This window comes from Rhea americana, unplaced genomic scaffold (assembly GCF_003343005.1).
Source record: "Rhea americana isolate MKP2758 unplaced genomic scaffold, rheAme1 scaffold_47, whole genome shotgun sequence".
In the NCBI taxonomy this organism is placed as follows: Eukaryota; Metazoa; Chordata; class Aves; order Rheiformes; family Rheidae; genus Rhea; species Rhea americana.
The window spans coordinates 2660963-2684740 of record NW_028186612.1 but is presented as its reverse complement, the minus strand read 5'-3'; the positions used below and the strand labels follow the sequence as shown (position 1 = coordinate 2684740).

General features: G+C 40.5%; 1 protein-coding gene across 1 annotated transcript in view; it reads left to right on the top strand.

Annotated features, from left to right (window-relative positions):
* The window catches only part of LOC146589295 (sodium channel protein type 5 subunit alpha-like), a 213214-nt gene that overhangs the window by 147328 nt on the left and 42108 nt on the right, over positions 1 to 23778 (top strand). The window contains 4 exon segments of the mRNA XM_085316462.1: positions 7792 to 7950; positions 14295 to 14415; positions 23193 to 23260; positions 23262 to 23366. Of these exon segments, the coding sequence (XP_085172588.1) occupies positions 7792 to 7950; positions 14295 to 14415; positions 23193 to 23260; positions 23262 to 23366 (453 nt within the window).

The following is a 23778-nucleotide window of genomic DNA, read 5'->3' as shown; positions in this document are numbered from 1 at the left end:
TTATTTGACAGGGTGCATTAATTTCAGCCTTTTACTGCAGGAAATACACCWTATTGTCAGGAAATGTAATGCCCTTTCAAGCAATATTTATATTCCTGTTGTTTTCCGTTCCAGTCTGTGGGACAAATTCTCTTTTAATGCAACTAGATAAAATACCTTTGAAGCCAGTTGATTACTCCCCCGTTATTACTGGCAGGAATGTGAGTCCACATGTACRCATGCATGCAGCACACCGTAAATCCTACAACATTCCAGCTGACGGCTTTATTTGGGCCAATATTTTTCTGATCATTGAGTAAGACTTTTTTTTCATTATTATTATATGTTGTACAGGCAGATGTATAGCTTGCCTGGATTTCTCCCTTTTCAAATTGCATGTTTTGCTTTRCGTTTCTGGAAAACCGCATAGGCCTCAATTATGGGCTAATTATTTTTAGCAGTAAAATATAATATTTCTTTATTTATCGTGTCAGGAAGAATAGCAGCAAGACCATTAGAATAAAAAGACTGTTAGCTGCACTGGCAGGTTTAAACCAACTACACATTTGCCTTTGCTTTTGCATATATAAGGACATTTGTATTTATTTTGCTTTGGTATGACATGGCAGAGCTAGAAGTCTCAATGTCAGCTCTCCGCTGACGTGATGAGAGCAGTCACACTGCTAACACAGGTTTGAGGGTGCTCATTCAGCGCGCAGCGCCAGGGAAATATATTTCTCYGCAGCAAAATGCCTAAGGTGCAGGAAATCAGGGAGCTGATGGAGGAAAGAAAGAGAAAAAAAAAAGAAAAAAAAATAAGTCTGGCATTGAAAGAACTGATATCAGGCATAACGGACTTGACAACATGCATTTGGACAAGTGCCCAGACCCTGGACTACGCGTCAGTCACAGTCTACTGGGTGCCATTTCCCAGTATCCGTATCCCTCCCTGGAGCAAAACATTGCTCAGAAATGAGCATTTCTCACTGTTTCTCCCTTTGGTAAAGAAAATGCCGACACTTAACATTTTGGACAAAATGAATAACAGCCAGTTACCAAACAGCTCTTAAGCCAAGTGAGACGGTGAGCGTGTGCAGGGCGGTTGAAACTGCTCCCTTTGATTAAGTCCAAAACACCGCAATTTAAAATAATGGCATCTAAAAGCCTGTCTTTTTCTTTTTTTCCTATTGCATATAATGATGTGAGACTTCCTGAGCGATCAAAATATTAATGCCTTATTTGGGTGAAAAGATTTGTGGTTATTTCAGGCACCCTCTCAAAGCACACTGCACTTTGAGGCAAACTTCCAAAATTTTAACTTCCATCAGAGGAACTCATTTGTGTGAATTCTTCACATTATACGATGGAGAGATCCTTATTACCAAAAGAAACATGAAGCGGAGTGTGATTAAACTTCAAAATGCAATTTAGCAGAAGGTATTAGTTTGAACTCTGAACAATGAACACTTATGAAACACTTTCACTGCCTATTTAAGCCTTTTGAATTGATAACAGGCTAAATTAACTTTGGCAGTACATCTTTTTGCCAAGTTCTCTCACTTAGACTAATTTTAAAACCGAACCCTTAGAATAATGAATCTATGCTTTATTATGGGCAGCATGTTGCCCACTGTGGGAAAAGATCTCAGACCAGCAAGGACCAAGCCGTGAGCACTAATGCGCTCTGCTCCTCCGTGGCCAGAGCTCAGTCTCTTAAAATGCTCTGGATTAATCGGCTGTGGAGCRCTGCTAAGCTGTTGCTCCCTTTCTCGAGGAAAGACACTTGGCAAAGTATCCAGAATTTGCTCAGCGAATAGCRGTTAGTGGCTGCGATGATGTTTGTSCGGGGAAGTTTTAGTTCACCTTTAATCAAAATGAAAAAATAATGGGGCGGACAGGTACCAGAGCAGTTTTTGCTGTTAACACCTTCTGCTGAGCYGTGGCAGTTTCCGGGCAGCTTTAGCCATTCTGAAGTTTAAGGGACAGATTCTGGCTGTTTTATTCAGCTAAGTACTCACAAAATACATTATCTTTTAGAATAAATACTGCATTCTGTCTCCAAATACTCTACGACTTTGAAGAAAAAACTGTTTCTTACCTCCACAGATTCACCAGGGCAAGTTCTGTATTTAGCTGCATAGGTGTAAGTTCAGACTAATAATTGCCGTGACTACAGTGGCGATAACTCTGACAGATGACAGCATGGCTGAAAACTCTCTCGGGAATAGCGRCCTTCCAAATTAAGGTTATAATTTTGTTTACTGGTACATTCAATGGGAGCTGGAGTACAAGCACATGTTCTTTCTGAATTTGGAGACTATTGTATCTAACCTCATTGATCTACTTTGCTTTTCTGCACGCCTATGTTACCAATTTTGTTTTTTTATAAATAGGTCCCTATTAAGCCTGTGACATTAAGAAAAATAAGAAAAATAAGAAAAATAAAAAAGGAAATGTATGGCAAATATGACCCACACCACCTAATTTTGACTACGGTTTATTGCACCCTTAGTACCAGGTTTTAGCTGACTTTTGCATAGGTGAACAGAGAGGGAAGGGTAGATAAAGACTGCAGAGCTGGAGAAAACCAGCAGGCCAAGCTCGTYTGGTATCCAGTCATTGCTGTTAAAGTACCATGATGGGCTTGGTGGCATAGGATGGAGAGTGGGGGGTACCCATTCTCACCTGATGGGTTTAGACTTCTTTCCTTCCCCCCTCTAATGTATTTGCAGTTCGTAAGTTATGCGCATGCTTACTGTTGGTCTGCGCTGTAGGCTCAAGGCAGGACTTCACACACTTTACATCGGGGTATTGTAAATGGTGTTGTCTGCTAATGAAACGTATTTTTAAATGAGCAGCGTAGCATGAGTTGTCTTTGTGTCTTCACTACAGTCCTGTCCCTGTGGTGTGATATTGCTCYGGCTTTTCCTCAGATTTCTCGTTAAACTGAGTAGTAGCAGCTCTGCTTTAGAGGAGTAATTCTTCAAATAGGAGCAGAAAGATTCTCAAAAGTGCCTGTTTAAAACTGACAGCTACATATCAGCCCTGCTATATTCCCAGCAGAATAAGTGCTATTAATCTTCTATTTCTCATATTAAGGAAGCAAAGGGATTTTCCAGATATATTTGGTAATTTTTTCTTCTCATCCTGAACGTGCAGAAAGATAAATCCATTGATTTTATTGGAGCCACAGGATTTACATTTACTCATAAAAGAAGAGAACCAGGATCATAAATGATCTGTCTGGTAATGAGAACCCACAGTTCATCTCCCTGGTTCACGGTTATTTATTTCTCTCACTTTTTAACACTGATTTTTCAAGGCTTTTCAAAAAGAGTGAATTCAGCATATCTGAAAGTTGTCAGCCTGGCAGCTCTGCAGACTGTRGTCTCCTACTTACTTTACATAAGAAACAGGTGCCACACAGGCAGTAATGCAAGCTTTGCTATATTTCAGCAGCATTGCAATCTGCTTGCTTCTCCCCTTATGTAGAGGTAGGATATAAACTGTTCCGTTTTCATGATCATTTACTTCTTGGCTCCTCTGCAGAGAAAGGGTGCCAGTTACTAGATGCAAACTGTTGCCGAGAAAGGATGCCAATTGCTACCAGGCATGGTAATTTTATGAACTCCATAGCTATCTGCAAGGAGGAACATGGCTATCAACAATTACTTTACAGAGTAAACAGTCCTCTCATAGCTACATATGTTACACCACTGAACTGTGTTTGCTATACATGAAAAGCTCCTTAGATYCCGATTCTGTTTTTCAGATTTCAAAACTGGCTATGGGAAACCTTGCAGGTTAAATATGCTGCCTGCTATTAAAAGATTAATCGCTGCTATACTGAGCTGGGTTCCTTCAAGAGGCTCAAATTCATAGTGGCGGTCATTTAAGAATGGCTAAAGTGGTCCTGTTACTGCTGCYTTGTCCAGTGGTGAAGTGTCCTCTGATGAACGGTCTCCCATGGTAAAGCAGGGCCACCTCATCTGTGTAGACAAGTGTGTCCTGTGATCCAGGGCGCGCAGACTTCTAGTTGAGGAGACCTCTRCCTCTCCTCTGCATTGGATCTGTACCTGGAAAGACACTACAATCCGTAAGTCCTGACCACCTCATTCCTGAAAAGTGAACACGGACCCTAAAAATCTCTCTTCAGAGAGACATAGGAAGCCATGAGCCTAGTGGGGAGCAGAGAAGATACCCAGGGGTGAAGCCTCCCAATGCACTGTGAACTGAGTAAAGGGCAGTCCGCAGTTGTACTCTCCCATCAGAGTCAGAGCCTGCCCCCTCCGCCTCAGAAAATAAGTTTAAGTAAGTTCATCCTGCCACATCTTTCATCCTATCTTGCTGGCTCAGCAGTGACAGTTGCTAGGGGGAAGGGCTCTGGAGCCAGTTCTTTTTCTTACCTCCCCACCTGCTTGGAAAAGGAAGCTTCCTGCTATCAAAGGCTTTGCACTTCTTTCTCACAACAGCCGTGGCCAGGGAATCAGGGAACAAATGTTACAAGCAAGGGTCATGATCCAGATAGTGAGTGAAGAGTCAAGAGAATCCATCTGAGTTGATCACCATCTGAAAGACAGGGCATAGGATCGTCGTTCCAAATTAGTTTGCACACGATGGAAAAAATGATATTTCCATGGGGCAGGAATAAAGCGAATCCATGCTGATGACAGGTATTTGTCTTGTTTTGCCAGCAGCAAGTCCTCTTTCCAAAGGACKGGCATTTGCACTAATCCCCGTTTGAGCCTGAAACAATTAGCCGATCTGTGCTTTTCAGAGGCAGAACGCAGTGTGGAGCCTTTGTATTTATTTGTGTCAGCAAACAAGTATGTGGGTCCCTGCACAAACACACTTGAGATGTCACCCAGATTATGCTCTATTTTCAATCTGAAGCTATAATCGCTGCTTTTCTGGTGCTACAGCTGACCTGCAGCATGCAAGGGCACAACTCCGGGTACATCGTCCTCCATGCGCTGATTACTAATACGGCGTTAGCAGAGCTCCTCTCTTTGGAGCCCGGGTCAGAACAGGGGTGAGCAAACTTCCAACGTGYGCTCTAGAGGAGCTGACTTCTGTCCCAAGCCCCCAACCCTCYGTTTATACACACAAAGTTTTTGTATTGCTGTATGTTTTCACTTTATAAATTATGAAAACAAATGAATCGATAAATATTAACATAATGTGTAATGCCTTGGCAACATGGCACTTGATACAAAAATTAAAAACAAATTACATAAACCACCCACGGTGGGGAGCTTTGCGGGAGACAAACCTACCATCGTCGCTGCCAGAAGAACGAATCATCTGGAATCCGAACAAAAGCAAACAGTCCAAAGTTAAACAAAATAAAACAAATACACCTCTCCACAGACAGGTCTGTGCTGCTGTACCGCTGCTGCGTGCTGGAACAGAGACCACTTCATCCCATGAGAGTGGTTYTGCAGGGCTGGCACCAGTCATTTGCAGTAATGCCACTGGTTCCCTAAYGCTCCTTTGGGGACGATCCTATAAAGGCAGATTCTGGTGAAGGGTCTGTTTTTCCTAGAGGTTTTCTCCCATCTTATAAGCTTGCAGGGCAAATATGAAAACACATGGTGATGAACTGATTCATTGTCCCAGCACATGGACATTTTGTCCCTATTGGATAATTTAACAGGATRTATGTCATCAGCACTAATTGGCATCATCTGCTTGGGTACTTGCTACAAGTGTGATCTCTAGGTAGCGGCTGGATCTACATTTCCTGGAGTTTAGTCTCTAGGAAAGTGTTCCTACATCTTGGTGCCACACAGAGGGGTTACTCAGTGGAGAATGGGTGTAAGGTCTGTATTGGATTCCACCTTAGCTATTCAGTGCAATAATTTACTTAATAACTTGAATATTCTTCGGATCAACTGAATTAYATAGCTTGTTCTCATACACTGCAGTCTCTAATGAATATGAGTGCACAACCTTTCTGCATAAATGAACTTGAGATGTCACCCCCGATTGCACTGCACTTTTAGTATGAAATAATCGTTTCTGTTGTTTTAGTGCTATAACCAATACCCTGCCATTAAGATTGCTTGGTACCAAGTTGTATACACATTGCCAAAAAAAAAAAAAATATGGCCAAGTGCCTTGTGTCTACATTAGCCTCTCCTCTACATATTGCACTATTTCCAAAGATACACTTCAGAGAGTATAACTCTTCAATAGGGAGAGAACTGTAATGCAATGATTATGGAGTGATCTTTGGCCTGTGAGTATCAGTGCTAAACTGTGCCTGGAAATTGCATGTAATACATTCTTATGCAGAGGGTGCAGGCTTGGACATGCATAATTTAATCTATTAAAGTTAGAATATATTTTAGAGCACATGTCCTCTGAAGCAGGAAACGAGAAATTTAATTTTAAATTAATTTGCTAGAAACACAGAACGACATTTGAAAGGATTGGTCCAAACTTGACAGTCTGGAAGTATTTATACAGAGAGCAATTTGCTTAACCAACTGCTTCCTTTGTGTCATCTGTTATTTCAGATAGTTATATTTGGAATAAAGTGGTTTTTTTTGCCCTTGGTATCTCTTCTGGGACTTCCTGCGGTGATGTGGCTTGAGAACAGAGGCAGGTAGCCTGTGGCTCCCTAGGAAAGGGAAACTCTCTTAGTCCATGATTAACTTTGAATGCCAGTCAAGGCAAAAAAAAAAAAAAAAAAAAAAAAGTGGACAAGTAAAAGTTAAATAGGTTCAAGTAATTATTACTGAAATCCTGTTATGCTTGTAATTTTTTTCTCAGCATGGAAGGCCTTCTGCAAGCAATTCAGCACAACGCTTTGAAATCAGCTTGAGTTTTATTAATATTTTAGTAGCAGCGCTAGTAATGACATGAACGATGGTAATGCTCCGACGAGCCGCGGCGCTTTCACAGAGGTCCCGCTCGCGCCCGAATCGGTAGAGCCGAACCGATTTACGGCAGCAGCGCCCCCGGGGCTGGGCGCGCGGGGACCCCCCCAGCAGGAGCCTCCCGGCGAGCGCTTCCAGGGAGCTCGGCGGCTGGGTTTAAATGGCACCGCGTGCGCTGGTGAGCGGTGGGTCGAGTCAGACGGGTTTGCAGGAAAAAATTGTTGCCCGGGTTCCCGGTTTTAGCAAAGTGCTTACGGGTGCGTGCTCTTTTCCACCTGTGGTTAAGGCCCTCTGATAGCAGCGGGCGTCAAAATAGTCTTAAACGCTTTGCCGCGGAGGAGCAGCATATGTCTCAATATTTACCTGCAATTTTTCCACATCTTCTATTTTTAGAGAGCTTTTATCTTTTCCTGTGCACTCTGGGTCTTCCTCCTCTGCAAGACGTAGCTGGTGTTGTCTGGGTGTTTTTCCGCGCCGTGCAGAGCAGGCTCCTGCCCTTCTCCCCCGGGCGCAGGGGCGAACGCCGCCGCCGCCGCATCGCCTGGCTCCCGAAAACGCCCCTCGGCTACCCGACCGAMGAGCGAGCCCCTTTCCGCGGTCCCCGGGTCACGGGGGAGCGCTTGTCTCTCAAAAACAGACGGGAAAACGGGTATGGCGGGACAACAGCCCCCCGCCAAGCAACAGCAGCTCAGAAAAAAGCTGGCCTGTTTTTTCCCCCCTTTCCTASAGCCAGACAACTTGACATATCCAGTTGCTAAACTTCAAAATTTACAGCGTAAGTTTGTGTAATCTTGCTGCTTGCCATTTTTTTCCCTTCAGATGTCATTCCCTGACAAGTGTAGTCCAGGGTATTTTCTCTTCTAGCTGGGGAGTTCTCCTTAAGAAATAAACGTGCTATATCAAAGGAAAAGAAAATAAACCCATGTAGGATTATTTCCAGCAGGAAAAACAGCTGCAGCTGAGGGGGCAGCGATGCCAAAGCCCAGGCGTCCGGAGTCAGAACTCTGAGATTTCTGAAGAGTTAAGTGAGTTGCACGTGGATAAGCAGTTGAAGGCTGAGCCGTCACCTCCAGTAGGGCAAAAAGAGGTAACAGAAACAACTTTCCTACCTGCTACTGCATGCAATCTGTAGCACCGGCTCGATAGCGCATATCACAGCTTTATACGGGGTTTATGGCTGGTAAAAATAAGTGCTTGCCTAGTCGCAGGACCGGTCACACAACAGGGAACAGTCGGTATTACAGTCTTATTCAAGAAGAGAAGATTTTGTCATTATAAAAAAAATTGCAATGCTTGGAAAATGTGCATTATAAATTAAAATACTTTAAATGGGATTCCAGGGGTTTTGGATAAACCCACAAATTAATCTATAATGTTAACTGTCTTACTTTATGAACGAATGTGCATGTTTTTTTTCTCTGAACAGCAACTCTAAGAATGACATCTGCTGACTTTGCAGGTCTAAACCTTGCTCTTACTCGAGGGCATCTGTTAACTGCATTAGGTTACCATTTTTTTCCTGTTAGCACTGCAGACCCAAGAAAGTTGCAAAAATTTAAGTACCTGACATTAAGATAGTAACCAAATAGTAAGCCTGAGTATCATTCTTTTGATATTAGCCGAAATATGACTCACTCATGTGTGCTCAATGTGTGCATATTGACCTTTATTTTCATCTTTCAGGATTACATTGTGCTTATAAACATAAATATCAAAAGTACATATTTTTTGCATACTGAGTGACTCCAGGCTTAAATTCCCTGTATCCTAATTGCTGACTGTTTTTTTTTCCTCCGTACAAATTCAGCATTTTGATGATATAATGTTGCCTTTATAATTAGAAAATGATGGTTCTCCTTTTTGAAAGCAGGAACTAGGGTAATATCGTGAGAGTCTGAGGAACTCCCTAGATAGTTGAGATTGGAACTGCTGGCAGTTTGGGGCGGGGGGGGAAAGAATTAATGAAGGTGAAAGGGTGACGTTGTATAAAGACACATCACACCTTTTCCGATTCTACCATACAATTGCTAGAGAGCTTGTGCACAGCAGGAGCAATCCTATGGTAGATCTTTACATGGGTGGAGCATCCCCTGGGCAGAGCTCATCTTGCCTATGCTGRTTAATACTGTCATATGGACTTGGTTGAACTGAGACATCTGCACCTGAACTTGTCATCTGAGGCCCCACAAATTCCATGAGGGAGTTGTAACTAGTAGGAAATGTAAGATCATCTTAGGAAATTTTCTCACAGGGGATTAGGTTTAAACCCTTCATGTTTAAACCTTTTCTGTTAAAAAGATAAATAAACCCTGTTACCCTAAAATGGAGGTTAGAAAATTAATGTCCTTTTTTTAGTTCTATAATGAAATGTCATAATAATACAGGAACATTCTAGCCCTGATATATTCAGCAACATTGTGATAAAGAAATAATCCCCATTTCCTCCCTCAAATTTCAAAGGGTCCTGGGACACAGATGTCACCTTTCTATAGTAGAGYATAATTGATTCTATTTGTGGCTGCTTAGAAAGAGGTGGAGGAACATGGCAATACTCCAGGGATGACTTGAAATCGAACGGAAGTTCACATGAGGCTGTGAATACCAACATGAAAGAGCAAAGCCCAAAGGATGCTATTTTTGAAGGCCAGATCTTGCGTGGACATTACATACTTAAAACTCCTCGTATTCATAAGTAATCTTGGTGCCGACACATAAGGACACGACAATCTATTTGATGAATGTCCCAAGAACTTGCGACTAGCCGTATAAAGCCAATGACTGTGAGGAAGTAACTTAACAGATCTGGTATGCCCACGAGAGAGGACTTTGAGATATTCAGTCAATAACAGGAAGCTATAAGACGCATTGAATGTGTTCTGCATAAAACACTGTTGATGTCAGTAAAGGATACATTATGATTAAAAATTCATCCTATATAGCTCATCAGAAAGACACTATAGAAACAAAATCAATGTTATAGGTGGAAAAGACCTCGTAGAACAAAACAGTAGATTTTTTCTGCCAAAACACTTCCCTGTGAGATATTCATACAGCTTTGTCCAATCTACCTTTAAACATATCAGACAACTTAGCTTTCTTCATTTACCAAAGGGAACAATTCACCTGCTTATAAAAATCTCATGGCTGGGGATATTGCCTTAATAACCAGCCTAATTTTTATCATTTTTCAGAATATCATTTATAATTTTGCATCTCTGCTCCCTTTATTTGACTTTTTTTACATCTTTCTTCTCAACTCCCTCTTGTTAGTTCCTTTCTGGAGTTTCTGTGCCAACAGCTAAACACAATATCCCAAACACAATTTCCACAGAGCCATGAAGAAAGGAAATAATATCAAGACAATATGCTTCCATAAAGGTTTTCTGCATCATTATAGGACATTGCAAAATCATATCGTATTTTTAAATATTTCTCCATGTGACTTCGAGTTACAGGTTTCCAGGATTTCTACTGAAATTTTCCTTGGACTCTCATCTGAATTGTTTTGAGTGAAGTCTCATTTTGCTATATTCTGTCAGGATTTCCCTTCTTTCTTCCTCTTTGCTGCCTCTGTTTCAATACTCTCTCCACTTAGTGTTATCACCTAATGCGAGTATAATATTGGTCAGTGCCTCTTCTATGTCTTTAGTGGAGATAACACTGATTCTGATACCTATAGCTCTCCTCTTCTGAAGACAAAGTTTATGTTCAATGTGGACAGCTTTTCTCCTTGCAGTAATGGACAAATCCGAGCCAATTATAATTTATTTTGAAAACAGACTTTTCTATAATACAAATTCAGATATTTTATTAAGGTTCATACATCCTTTGTCATTTTGGTAGATTGATTCTGTGATTTTCAAGGGCAAGGCAGAGAAGGAGAAGGAAGATATGGGAGGTAAAGCAAACATCAACTTTCARTGAGGTATCAGCAGCTCACAGCTAATGCCTTTTTGAAAATCCTGTTCAGATCAATTTGACACTATTATGGGCATGAGTGGAGGATGTAGAAGCCTTGTCCAGCTACTTAAGACAGAGCTACTCTGCTGAGAAATAAAAATTAACCTCTACAGTGTGAAATCACGCACTAGTGGAAGGTTTCCCAAAGAAGCTTCTGATGGATCTCGTTGTGTCTGCCCCAGAACACACCCTTCCTTTACTGCAAGAAAGGAGAAGGACATATCTACTGTCCTTTTTGCCACTTTTGGGCCTCTTTGCATCCTGCAGGTGCACACTGTCCTTAGCAGATCCATCCCCAAAGTTTTGGGTCTTTATGACATTTCACTCAGCTAGCCTGCAAGAAAATACCACCCTTTCCTCCTCCGAGGAGTTACTGCATTTATTCAGTCCCAAGCTAGAGCAAGGGATTTTAGTGATCTGTGATTCCCATGATTGCTCCCCTTTCCTGTTCTCAGATGTCAGTGTTGTCTTTGCTTACTGCTACTCCCCTGATCCTTATCAAGTTTTCATGAGCATTCAGTATTGATTGGTAATGCTGTGCTAAGTTCGTGTTTCAGATCCCTTTACACACTGTCTAGATCTGCTGATTTGCATGTTTCAGGTATTCTAGATAGTTCTTTGTTTACACTTTTATCAATTTTCTTGCTCCCTTTTTATTTGTCTTCTTGTTGGATGTTTTTAAAAAGAGTTTTATTTTATTAGTCAATTGAATTTTGATGAGTTGCATCTCCCTCATCAATTGTTAATATGTCTCTAGATCTTTTCTTTCTATTACTGAGTTCATGAAAACCTTCTTAACCACTTTATCCTTTCTGGCAAAGAGTAACCTTTGCTTCTTTTCCTACAAGCTTTCCTAACTTCCCCTCCTCTCTTATACGTATGGTTCCTTCTTTTTCTGGTCCCGGTACAGACCCTCAGCCTAATGTTTTCTAAATCCATGTTTTTTGTCTCTTCCTCCTTGAAGGCTTTTCAAAATCAATCCTGTCCATTTTGTCTTGCATGTTCCTTATCTCCCTTTGACGCTGATGGATTCTAATGTTTTCTGAAAACTCCTCCTGGTAAATAACTCTAGCATTCTTGATTCTTTAAGATGTTTTCCTTGTAGTCTAATATAATTGCACTGTACTGTGTTCTGTGGATTTCCTAATCCGTCTCCACTAAATACAGCACTCTCATTGACAATGCTATCAATCTGACATTGTTCTCAGTTTTCTTTAATTTCTTTCTATTAGTAAGAATTATTTAAAACAAGGCTTCTTTCTCATTGGAAACTCTATTTTCTACATCCTACAACTGTATATGATTCAGGACGATTTCAGCATGTTTTGACATCTTCCTAACAGAACAGATAATGACTAAATGCATTCCCTAATGAACAGTATCAGAAAGTTCTGATTGTGCTAATACTTGGTATGGCATTTTTTTCCACCCTTATGTACAGTCTGTAGTCTGTAGAAAATAGGCCATTCTCTGTATGATAGCTACATTCTGCATATGGGTTTTTTTTTTTTGGAAGCTTTATCCACATCTTTGACCTGTGCTTTTTGTTCTAACTTTCTTTTTGAACGTTATCTTTTCAATTCTTTGTAGTCCCTTTGAGCAGAACATTAAAAACCCTCACCAAGACTATGACCTTCCGGATACTGCAGTTAATTGCAGACAAGTAGCTCCCTTCCCTACGTGCAAGCACCACTGGAATGTTCAATCTTGCCCATTTTACCCTGGGTTCAGCATTTCTTTAAATTCRGCTATAAATTTTGCATTGACTGTTTACACTGGAAAACCGAAGGCCCATTTTCACATTAATAATAAATATATGAAGCTGTRCCTATTCGCTAACTCCATCACCATCATCCTTATGGAAATAATAATTTATGTGTAAGAGCAATCTTTCATATAACTGTCTCACAGGTTGTTTAAAAGCATGGGTAAGTATTACTGTCCTCATTTTTTTAAATGGAGACAATAGTATTACAAGGTAAAGCACAAAAGTTTTTAGTAGGCATTCAGAGAACACATAATAAGACRGTTAACAAATGACCAACATCTCCCGACTCCTGCTTATGGCTATTTCACRTTGCCATGATCCCTAGAAGGTCCCAGCTTTGTTATCAACCACTGGTGACAGATACTGCTCTGACACATAGTCCGAAACAAACTCTGAGCAGGACTAGATAAATATTAGGTCTTTCACTTTAATGGCCAAGCTGAATAATCAAGGAAAGGATCACTTTGGATTAACATAAAATGTAAACATTTTATTCTACCTACTGAAATAAAAAATAGAAAAAAAATCCTGTTTTTCAAAAGAAAATATTTTGAATCTGTTAAAGAAATGTTTGACCTGAAATGAAATTTCTATCTCATATATGGGTAGTCTATTTAACCCTTTTTAATAATTTAACTTTTTAATAATTTTAAACTTTTAAAATAATTTGGTGAAATTTCAAAATAAAACTTCAGATTTTGGTCAAAATCCTTTGCCATATTTAACCCAATTTCTTGCATAGTTTTGGCCAGCCTCAAAAACAATTTTTGAAAATAAGCCATTTCCCTGAACTGTTTATGCAGATCTACTCGAGGCGTCCTGTTTTAAATAGACGCAACAACCAGTTCCTCAGGAAGTGGCAATATTACTGCCCCCATTTTACTGAGGAGGATTTGAGATGCGCTGAATTCATGCCGCTTGCCCACGGCAGTGATATCAAACCTTTCAGGCAAGCCGTAGAGCTACTGAAAGGCGTTTGAAAGCCTGTGTCCCTCCTCTCTCGCCACCTTCGGATCCGATGMGTGGGATTGAAATGTGAGCGGCCACCACCACGTATCTGGGACACGTTAGTCCCGGGACAAGGCACGTGAAGGTGCCCTCTCACGGGTGCATGTTGTGGCTTTGGGTGACCAGTCCATCATTTTGTCCTGGTGACAGAGAGACTTCTGCCCATCTCAGAGCAGAAGCTCTAAGTCTCTCCAAGGAGAGGGCTGCAGGGAGCACAGCGTGGTCCCCACCGACTGGATTTAGATCCAGCTCAATTTCTCCCGYTGGACATGGGTTAGGAGCCTCAGGAAAAGGGTTCCAGACATAGAAACTCRGTGTAGATCCTCTGATTCATTCTCCAATGAATCAGGAGCTAGATCACAGTTCTGGTGGTTTACTGGTTCGGTTGTTCTAAGCTTCCACMTAATATTAACATGCAGTGGTCATTCACTGTCTTTCTAAGTTTTGTTTCTATTTTACTTTAAAATAACTTCTACATTTTAATTTTTATTGTCGTTATTTATGGGTCAGCTGCTCACTCAGCACAGMATAGCTAGACCCGTCACTCGAGGAGTGGGCGCCCTATGAAGTGCATGGCGATTTTTCTGTCGTGATCACTTTAGCTAGGATATTAGTGGGGGAAAAAAAATTTCGCTGCCTCTTTCAGGGCAATTGATCAATTTGTTTTCCTCGTCTTTGCTCTTGCTGACAACAAGCTTGATGAAATCAGTCTTTCTGAAGGCAGCACAGTGGATTTGACAAATCCTGCAGAACTGCTGGAACAGATCCCTGAGTTTGCCGAGGAGCTGATGGAGCCTGAAGATTGCTTCCCTGAAGGTAAGGGCCTGCGTATCTCACTGCAACGCCGAAGTGAGAAACCTCCTGTTCTCTTATCGAACGTGTCTCCACATTCACACCAAGTCGCTCTGGCTACTTGCAATAGTATTTCACCGGATGCACTTCATTTCTTAGATACTGTAATGCCCCAAACACATGCTCAGAATTACTTGTTAACATTAGTCTTTGGATTTCCAGAGTCTGATAAGCTGAAAGCATGCTCTGAATTGCTGTGCAGCTTCTAACTTGTTAGGCTTTTTTCATTTTCAATTTGTGCCATAAAGTTTTTTATTTTTTTTTTATTTTTTTTTTTTTAGGTTGATTTTTCTAACATGGCCAATGAAGACCTTTGCCTTCCAAAATGTGTGCATGCTCAAATTTGGTAGAGAACTAACCAAGTCAAGCTGTATCTGTTGCTTAAATGTAGCCACTTAGTAGAAACTGTCTGCCCAGTTTGTGAGATCTGGAGAGTCTCTTCTATTTATTCTGAAAGGCATTAAGATGAGCACGTTCTGTAACTTCAGTTGACTAGAAATGTGCTATATATTAGGGTATTTTACTTAATTACGTTACATAACAACAATTCACATTTACATAACCACTTTTAATACCAGAATTCACCAGCATTTTATTAACATCACCTTAATCCAAAACACAGGATTAAAAGCCAACAGTGTCCAAAGATTTATTCTTTAGCAAAATCTACAAGGTAAATACCATCCTAAGTTATTTCTTCTCAAAGCAAGTTCTATTCTAAATAATAACTCAGTCAGATTCTTCATTTTCCTTTAAATCTGGATGAGGGAAAATAGGATTAGTTGAATGTTAGTATATTCCTTTGAAAATTCAAGGACTATTCTATGCAACAGTCGAGCTGCTCAGATGGGATCAGACAGATATGATTTACTGGGTATATGAGTGCCCCTAAAGTCAGCGAAATTGTGCATCTCTGTATGTGTGAGGAAGATGATTGAATGGGGTAAGGGAGCCCTGCAGGGCTTACAAATGTCCCTAGGATCCAAGCATTTTTTTGGCAGTTCTGTTTAAAAGCAGTAGCCAAAAATTAATGCAGTTGACTGAAGAAAGCATGGTGCTCTGCTATAACTATTCTGGTATATACAATAGTATTTCAAAATTAGATCTGAAGTTTTCATTCTTTCACAATATATTTCTTAATGAGGCTAGTGAGCAGTGATCTATGTCCTGCACTGTAAAGCAAGAAATTAAATTAYGGTTCCACAGAGAAGCCTGTATTAAAAATGTGCTGCTAGTAATATTTCTCAGCCAAGTGCTGGACAATTTACAGATGCTGAAGCGGTGGTTGACCATGGTCACCTTCCAGTTTTTAAAACAAATAGAGATCACACAGCCCACCACTTYATTCAGTGCACATTTCCAGAGCAATAGCACTCTAATTTCTTCTTTCTTAGAACAACAAGAACTCCTCAAAATGGCATCATGCAGTACCATACCAATACCAATACAGTTTCTCAGGTCTTCTCCTGTGCCGTTAATGGGAGATGTGGTAGCAGCTACAAGCTTTACACTGTGACTGCAGAGAAATGTAGAAGTGAAGACCTTGTGGGCTGAGCCTCAGGCTTACCAGTGGATTGCCTTTGATTCTTTAGCTCTTCTAGCTTCTCATCAGTCCCTGTTCAAGTCAGAGTATTTTCCTTTTCTCCCAGGTACAATCAGCTGATCCTTGAGCACTGAATGGAAATTCAAAGAAAAGTTGCTGTCAGTCCTTAGCCTGGTCCACAGTGGTGCTGGGAGATGCAGGCAATGTCCTTTCCAGAGTGTCTGCTCCTCTTTCCCTTGGTGCACATATCTATGCAGACTTTTTAAAAGCTACTATGTAGGCCAAGTGTTTTATTCCTTATAGATTTGGGAAAATGGATGTGAATGATCCCTCATCAAATTCAAAGTCAATGTGCTAAAAGCTAGAATTTCCAAACAGTTCTTACTGCAATAACATTAAGATATTTTTATTTTTCATATGTAGAGAAACAAAGTATTTTCTTTCTTCTTCTGTTAAATACCATCCTTTGCATATTTTTCCCTAAACTTACAGTTGTAATAACACCTCACAGAACTGTCATAAAAAAAAATCAGTTTAGTTAGTTAGCTAATATATGGTAAAGTTATACAGTACTAAAATGACACTATTGAAGGGCAAGCACTGAGCAATTTTATCTATTGTGGTCTTTACTGTCTAATAAAAAAGAGCTATAATAATATTTGGTATATTCAGGAGAATGACCACGTGGTGAAAGACAGATATTTGGCAAGAAGTAAAGGAAAGGTTAAGTTGTTACCTGATTATCTCACCAGCTGTCTAAATTCAAACTATGATATTTCTAAACATATTCAGTGTAAGTTGTGTCCTGAGCAAATATGTTCAGGATTCAGTCCCCCTTTTCAGATAACAAAGGCAATGAAGATAATGCATGTTCTTGAAATAGTTGCTGAAAGTTTGCTGAGGTCACAGTTTTCCTGTAGTTGGATGACCCAGATTAGCCATAGGTCATGGCTTTCTTGGGGAGACTTGTTAATTTGTTATCATCTCAAAATAGCTTTGATTAGGGTCAGCTGACAATATTCTTGGGTCAGGAAATGTGAAGCCAGGGTAGAGTCACAGATCTGGCAGCTGGCAAGTAATGCTGAGAAAARACCTGATAGAACTGGAGAGATCTTGTTCCCAGTTGATGGGAAAGCAACACCTAGGTAATGCCAGCTATTTGGGTATTTTTTCCTCCAGATGCCTTGCAACACTCTAGTGGTGTTACCCCTATTGGTATGTGTTCTCTCTGCATCACAAATTGCTATTTGGACATTATCTTCTGTGTCTCACAGAAGGTCATTCAAAGGGAGCCCATGGGCCCAGCACTCTCCTCTCTCCCAGACCCTAATAGGAGAAAATTTTCACCGAGTCCTCAAGCGTAATTCCCCAGATACAGGCTGCTGGCAAACGGTTCAAAGGAGTATCATCAGATGTTTGTGCTGGAATGAACTACCTTGCTCAACATGCAGTTGATCGCAGCTCGTGACACCAAGGACACGCGCAGCCTTATTTTCATGTGACCGTACAGGAGCGAGTATCACAGCTTGAAAATTTTGTGCGCTAAAGGGAAGTTATTCTGGTTAATGGTGGAAAGCTGTGTCACGTCCTCCCCAGTAGCTGTTAACGGCTGTTTAGAAATGTGAAAGTGAAGAGGAGCTTCAAACAGACCATTAAACTGAACAAATCTAAACTGAGCTGCAGCGGCTGTCACCAGGTGATGTTTAAACGCTGAGTAGAATGAAATCAAGCCCAACTGAACGTGCGAAGTGTCATCCTACACAGACCAAAACCACATTTTAAGCTATCTTTTTCCTCTAGTTGCAATACCTGAGATACAATGTGCTTTTCCATCAGGAAGGACATACTACTATTTTATCATACAGTTTCAGACCTCAGAAAATACCTACAGTCCTTTTGAATGTACAGAATCAGAATAACTCAGGTTGGACAGGACCTCTAGATTTCAGCTTGTCCGAGGTGGGTAGATGTGGAAGGTTTGCAGAGATCATGTTCCCTCCACTGCTACCAGTAGCTTGGGAAGTCATCTGGGGACTCTTCCCAATCAGACTTGTTTTCTTGCTTGAGTACTCACCACTAGGCAGACTGGTTTTTAGAAACCTGGTTTAGCAGATATGTGTTAGCACAAGTTTATAAATATCTGCCTGCTTGAATTTGTGGTGAGGAAGACATAGTTTCTTTGTGTCATACATAAGCATTGCTGCAACCAACACTCAGTGTCAAGCAAAATACTGTTTTGTGCTAGAAGTGAACGTCAGTCATTGGAAATTTCTGTGCAAAAGTAGCTACAAATTATCATGGTCTGAAAACAATGTAGAAGACATGTTGGATGACAGTATAGAAGAAAACAATTGCTCTTCTTGCTCTATTGAAGAGAAGCAGCATCTTAATCTAGCCAAAACACATCTAACAATTTTATGTGAATTTAAATGGATATTGGGATGTGAACAAGCTGTGGAGTGTGAAGGCTCTACTCAGAAGCCTCAAATCAACAGGCTTGGGTGCCATGCATGCAGAAAGGAGTTTGTGTAGTATTACTCACACATTTACAACCGAGAGATTTGTTCCACAATGTGCCAGGGTAAGGCAATAAGGTCTAGCAGCTCCATGGTTATAATGCGCAACAAAAAGTGAGTGTAGAATGAGAGAAATATTTACACAAAATGCATTGCAAATTAAATTCCTCTAATTTTTTTGGTAGCTTGTTTGTCATTGTGGCAGACGTGTAAATGCTTTCTCTGTCACAGACTCTTTTCTGCTTGCATCTGCAGTTCAGGATCCATTGCAGTCTTCAATTTATGATTGTGCTGCAGGACACTGCAGCGACTGAAGGGAAAAATCCACTCATGAAAAACAAGCAAAAAATAAATAACTTTATGTTATACTGATGTATTTGTAATGATTCTCTGATGAAAAGGTCTCTGTTTAGTGAGAAATTGTACGCAATATGAATTGAAAACAGCTGTTGTTCTTGGGAAAGTCCACCACTAATGTAGCTCAGTTCAACTTCACAGATTTGCCAGTAAATAATGTTGATTCTTTGTGTAGGACTTTCTCTGCTGTTCTATGTTTCTATTGAAAGGTAACTTACTATCCAAAAGGCTTCAGTGGAAATGAGTCTGTTTATTCACAAAAAAGATGTAGCCCAGCATGACTTAGGGTAGCAAAAGTGAGCCCTGACTAAATCAAAAGGCAGGCAACCTCTTCTATGCAACCAGCTCCCTAACAGCATTGATTTCAGGGCAGAAATCTATGAGACAAGGCAGTCTGGATAACGCTGTTACAAGAAATGCCGAGGGGTTTATTCGTGTCTTAACACTTGCTGTGTTAAAAGGTGTTAATGAACAGCCTTCTTCATGTGGATAAATAAGCTTTCAAGACCTGAACCTGGGATCTGCTGACCACCTGCCTTGTGGCAGAAGTCAGCTTTAATTTTGATTGCTCAGACCCTCACCAGATCCTTGGTCCTTGTGCACAAGGGAGCAGCCAGATCACCCCTAAAACACACTGAAAGATTTTTGATACCAAATTGCATTTCCTGACACTTTCATAGAAATTGGGAAAAAAAGATTGGAACACTGACCAATGTCAGGTAAACTTTTTTTGCTGGATTATGTGAATCTTCTAACTTTGTATTTAAGCTTGGGTCAAGGTCACCAAAATAGTGGGCTGGAAGCAGCATGAGAAATTCCAAACAAGCATAGGCATTAAATAACTGTCAGTGAGAGAAATCAGAAAATTCAAAATGGAAATATACCTTACTTACTCATTAAAAGACCTATTTGTGGTCATTATTTTCTTTTTCCCTTTCAGATTTCTTTTCATTTGTTTTTTGTTTGATTTAAGAGAAGATAAAAATAGAATTTCATCTGAATTCAACCAGCCTGATTATTCATGGCAGTGCTACTTGACATTAGTAATTGTAGCAGAATCTGGTCTAAATATTCCTGAACTGGGCCCAATCAAAAGCATGAGATGTAATAGTGCTGTGAGTTTGGGCTGACTCATCTGAGAAGCTATTCTAGATTTTTCAAGGTGTTAATGTCAGTAACCAGGAGGTTTTTTTATTATCAGAGCAGAATTGCATGAAAGCCATGGAAAATATATAGATATATATATATGTATGTATATAAAGTAGTTTCAGCTGGCTTTATAGCTTTAAAAATACAACTCCATACATGTGGATTGCCAGATGAAACTGGCTGAATCAGCAGTGGCCTGTTTTCACCATTTTATAAAAATTTTGAATCACAAATGAAGCAACTTGAGATGTTCTGGTGCCCTTCTCGTTATTATTTAATTTGAAGATGATCTCTTAACTCTAGCAATACCTGGGCTCAGGTAGTCATGTAGGGTCTCTCTGTAATGGAAAGAGAGGGGTAGACTCCTCCAGGGAATGATTAGTCCAACCTATCTTGTATTGAGGAGCAACACTTGCTGAAAGATCCTAACCTTTTCCAATGACTTACGGAGCCTATGGCTAGCTGAGCCTAGGCACTCATCTAAGAGACTAAAAGAGCCARTATCAGTCTAAGAAGTAATTTAGGACTAAAGGAGGGGGAAGAAAGAATGGAAAAATGTTTGAAGTCTGAAAAATGGTAATTTTTCAAAATTTAWTCTATTAATAGGAACACGATAGGCTGATGAAAAGTTTCTTCTACTAGAAGCAATAGTTAGATATAGAGGAGAATTTCTGTTTAAAATGAGAAATCCACATTTAAGCTTGCTCATTAAGTTGTTTGAAGGATGAATGAGGGATCTGAGYCCGAGTCCCTGTTCTTCCTGAGTTGAAGCTGGGTGGGCAGCTGACCCATGGACTTGCATAGCAGCACAGAGTGTTGACCAGACATCTGCAAGCTGGTAATGAGCATGCTAGCTGGGCAGTCAGAAGCAGTATAAGTTTCAGAGCACCACTGCTAAGGGAGTGGTCAAGTGTCATGTCATGCTGGTGTGATCACACTGTGTGGGCATCACAGGCAAATAAGTGGTGCTCTAGGCAGTACTTGCATACAAATATATGAGCTCTGGGAACCTGATGTCATGCAGTACTGCATGCCTGAAGCCCATGCCGTGCATCCATTTCCTGATATATACCCACATCACACAGCTCACCATTGCTAAGCACTATACTGCTTTTAGCAAAAAGCACTGACTAACATAATATGCTTTTATTCTTTGCCATGATTCTTCAGTGTTTAGGATTGGAGTGTATAGAGGGATAAAACTTTCCTTTATTGGAGTAGTACATGACCTGTGAAGAGGTAAAGAGCAGGGAGTCATTTACTGTTAAACTAGCATTTTCTCCTACCATTATGTTCTTCTCAAATAGTTTGATTAATCTAGTGTACTTCAGCTGAGCCCAGAATATCTCTGAATTCCAGAGTACAATGATAATTTTGGAGCTGGGTAGATCTGTATGATCTAYATTTAGAGCACAGGTAGCTTTGCATCACTGTAGGATTACTTCAACATAAATTGTTTCCTTTCCTGTTAGTCCCATCCTAAAACTTTATATGTTTCACCAAGCATATACACCTACCAAACATCTCAGGGATGGGAAGGAAGAGGAGCTCTAGGAGTGCATCACATATGGAGTRCCATAGCAACACCCTGTAGTGCTGCCACTTCACAGCAGGAAGACCAGGGCTAATATAAACATACAGAAAATGTCAGGAGGACCATGGCAGGCTTAGCAGCTCAGTTCCTCCTGGCAGAGTCTGGAACTCCGAAAACCTATCAGCCTTCTGCCAGCGCAGTCTGACTTCCAGCTGCACGGGAATCCCAGTGTCCCAGGAGCTACACTTGATCTCCTCACAAATCACATGCAGCTCAAGCACCTCAGTTATGCCACCTTGAATTAGCAGCATCTGCTGTACGCATAACCTTGGCATTGACCCTCTTTCCTTCCTCAGCTTCCTTGACTAAATATTATTTCTACTTGCAATAATATTGCATTACATCACCATAGTGAGATGTCCTCTGTTGTCACTTCTGAGCAGTTGCTCTATGCTTCAGACATGTTAGTAACCTTGGCCACTTTTCAGCTATGGAAGCAGTTGGCCTGTAAATTTTTATCGCATGATGAGGCTGATAAAATACCATAGCAAAGCCTCTTTCTTTGCAACACTTGGAGCAGGGATAAAGTTAAAAGCTTACTTTTTGGAAATAGTGTAGTTTCTGAGGGTTATATGAGCATATGTTGTGACATACAGCTGAAAGGCCAGCCTGGACAAGGATAAGTCCCAGATGTGTGCTCATCACAATTTTAAGTTCCTACCCAGCATAAACCAATGGATATAGCAATTTTCAAAAGGCAAATGTGGAGCCATCCATCACCAATGACACTGTTCTTTTACTAGGGCAATTAACTGTTTCTAAGAAGACTAAGAGTTGTCATAGTTTTGCCTATCAGAGATGTTTTTGTGGTCCCCATTTCCACTACACCATTTAGCTATCAGAGTATTCATCATTGCAATACTTCACTGAGATCAGAAAGTACTATGAAATGCCAGTGGGGAACGAGCTTGTGGATGGAGAGATTCGATACCTAAATTTCCATTTAAATCAAAAGGGATTTAGCCACCTAAGTACCTTTCTAAATTGAACCCTAATGCCTTGTTTAAGCTCATGAAAGTACAAAAGGTCAAAGTCTGCTCCTGCTCTTCCTATGTGAATCCTTTCAGCACTTTGGACCCATCTGCGTGGCAGCACATCATCCCCTCTTCTCCCTTTCATCAAATTGCCACCTTAATCACTAACTCTAGTGGTACTGAAAAAACAAGAAAACGTCTTTCCTACTTTCAAAAGGATGCTGAGACTATTGATAATACCCTGCTAAAATCATTAGGCCCATTGAGTTGTGTTGCCTGAGCTTAGCTAACACASTATAATTGACCTGGGGTGCTGGTGACTCATTGCCAGCATTTTATATGTCATTAAAAATCATTAGGAGAAACCACTGGGGCAGATTTTAAGTGATTTTGAGTATTTTTAAATAGAGGAGTGAAAGGGGGAAACAGAAGGCAGAGCAGAAGAGAATGAAAAGAAAAACAAGAGATGAAAGTGTCTACAGAATAGCTCACACCTACAGGAAATCTTGTTTAGAGGATTTATTACAGCTTTAAGCCTTAGATAGGCTTTTTTTAACAAGTTCTTTCTTTCTTTCTTTCTTTCTTTTTTTTCTTTTTTTTTTTTTCAGTTTGTGTCCGATTCTTCCCATGTTGTTCAGTGGACACAACGAAGTTTCCAGGCAAAATCGAAGTTTCCAGGCAAAATTTGGTGGAGGCTGCGGAAAACCTGCTACAGAATTGTAGAACACAACTGGTTTGAAACTTTCATCATATTCATGATCCTGCTGAGCAGTGGAGCCCTGGTAAGTGTAATAGGATTTCCTGGTCAGTTGAGAGCAGACTTGGGTCTAAGAGAAGGCAATCTCAGAGTAGCTGCATGCCACACCTTACAAGTCCTTACTGCTCATTTCTCAAAACAAAGCATGTCCGCGACATATCTTCTCTTTTTTTTTTTTTTTTTTTGATTTTATCCATCTTTTCTCTATCATGGGGAACCTTCTTGAGTTATAACATAAAATTATGATGTGCAAAGCATTTTAAAAGCAGATCCTTAAGGAAGGTGTGAGGAAGCTGCCAAGAATTACTACTTCAGTGTCCCACGACTGTTCTATGGCAGTCCCCATCTGGAGACTTGTCTTTTGATCTGTGACATATCTCTTTTTTTTTTAACCCACTTGGTAATCAGTAAATCAAAATCTTAAAAGATGCAGTGAA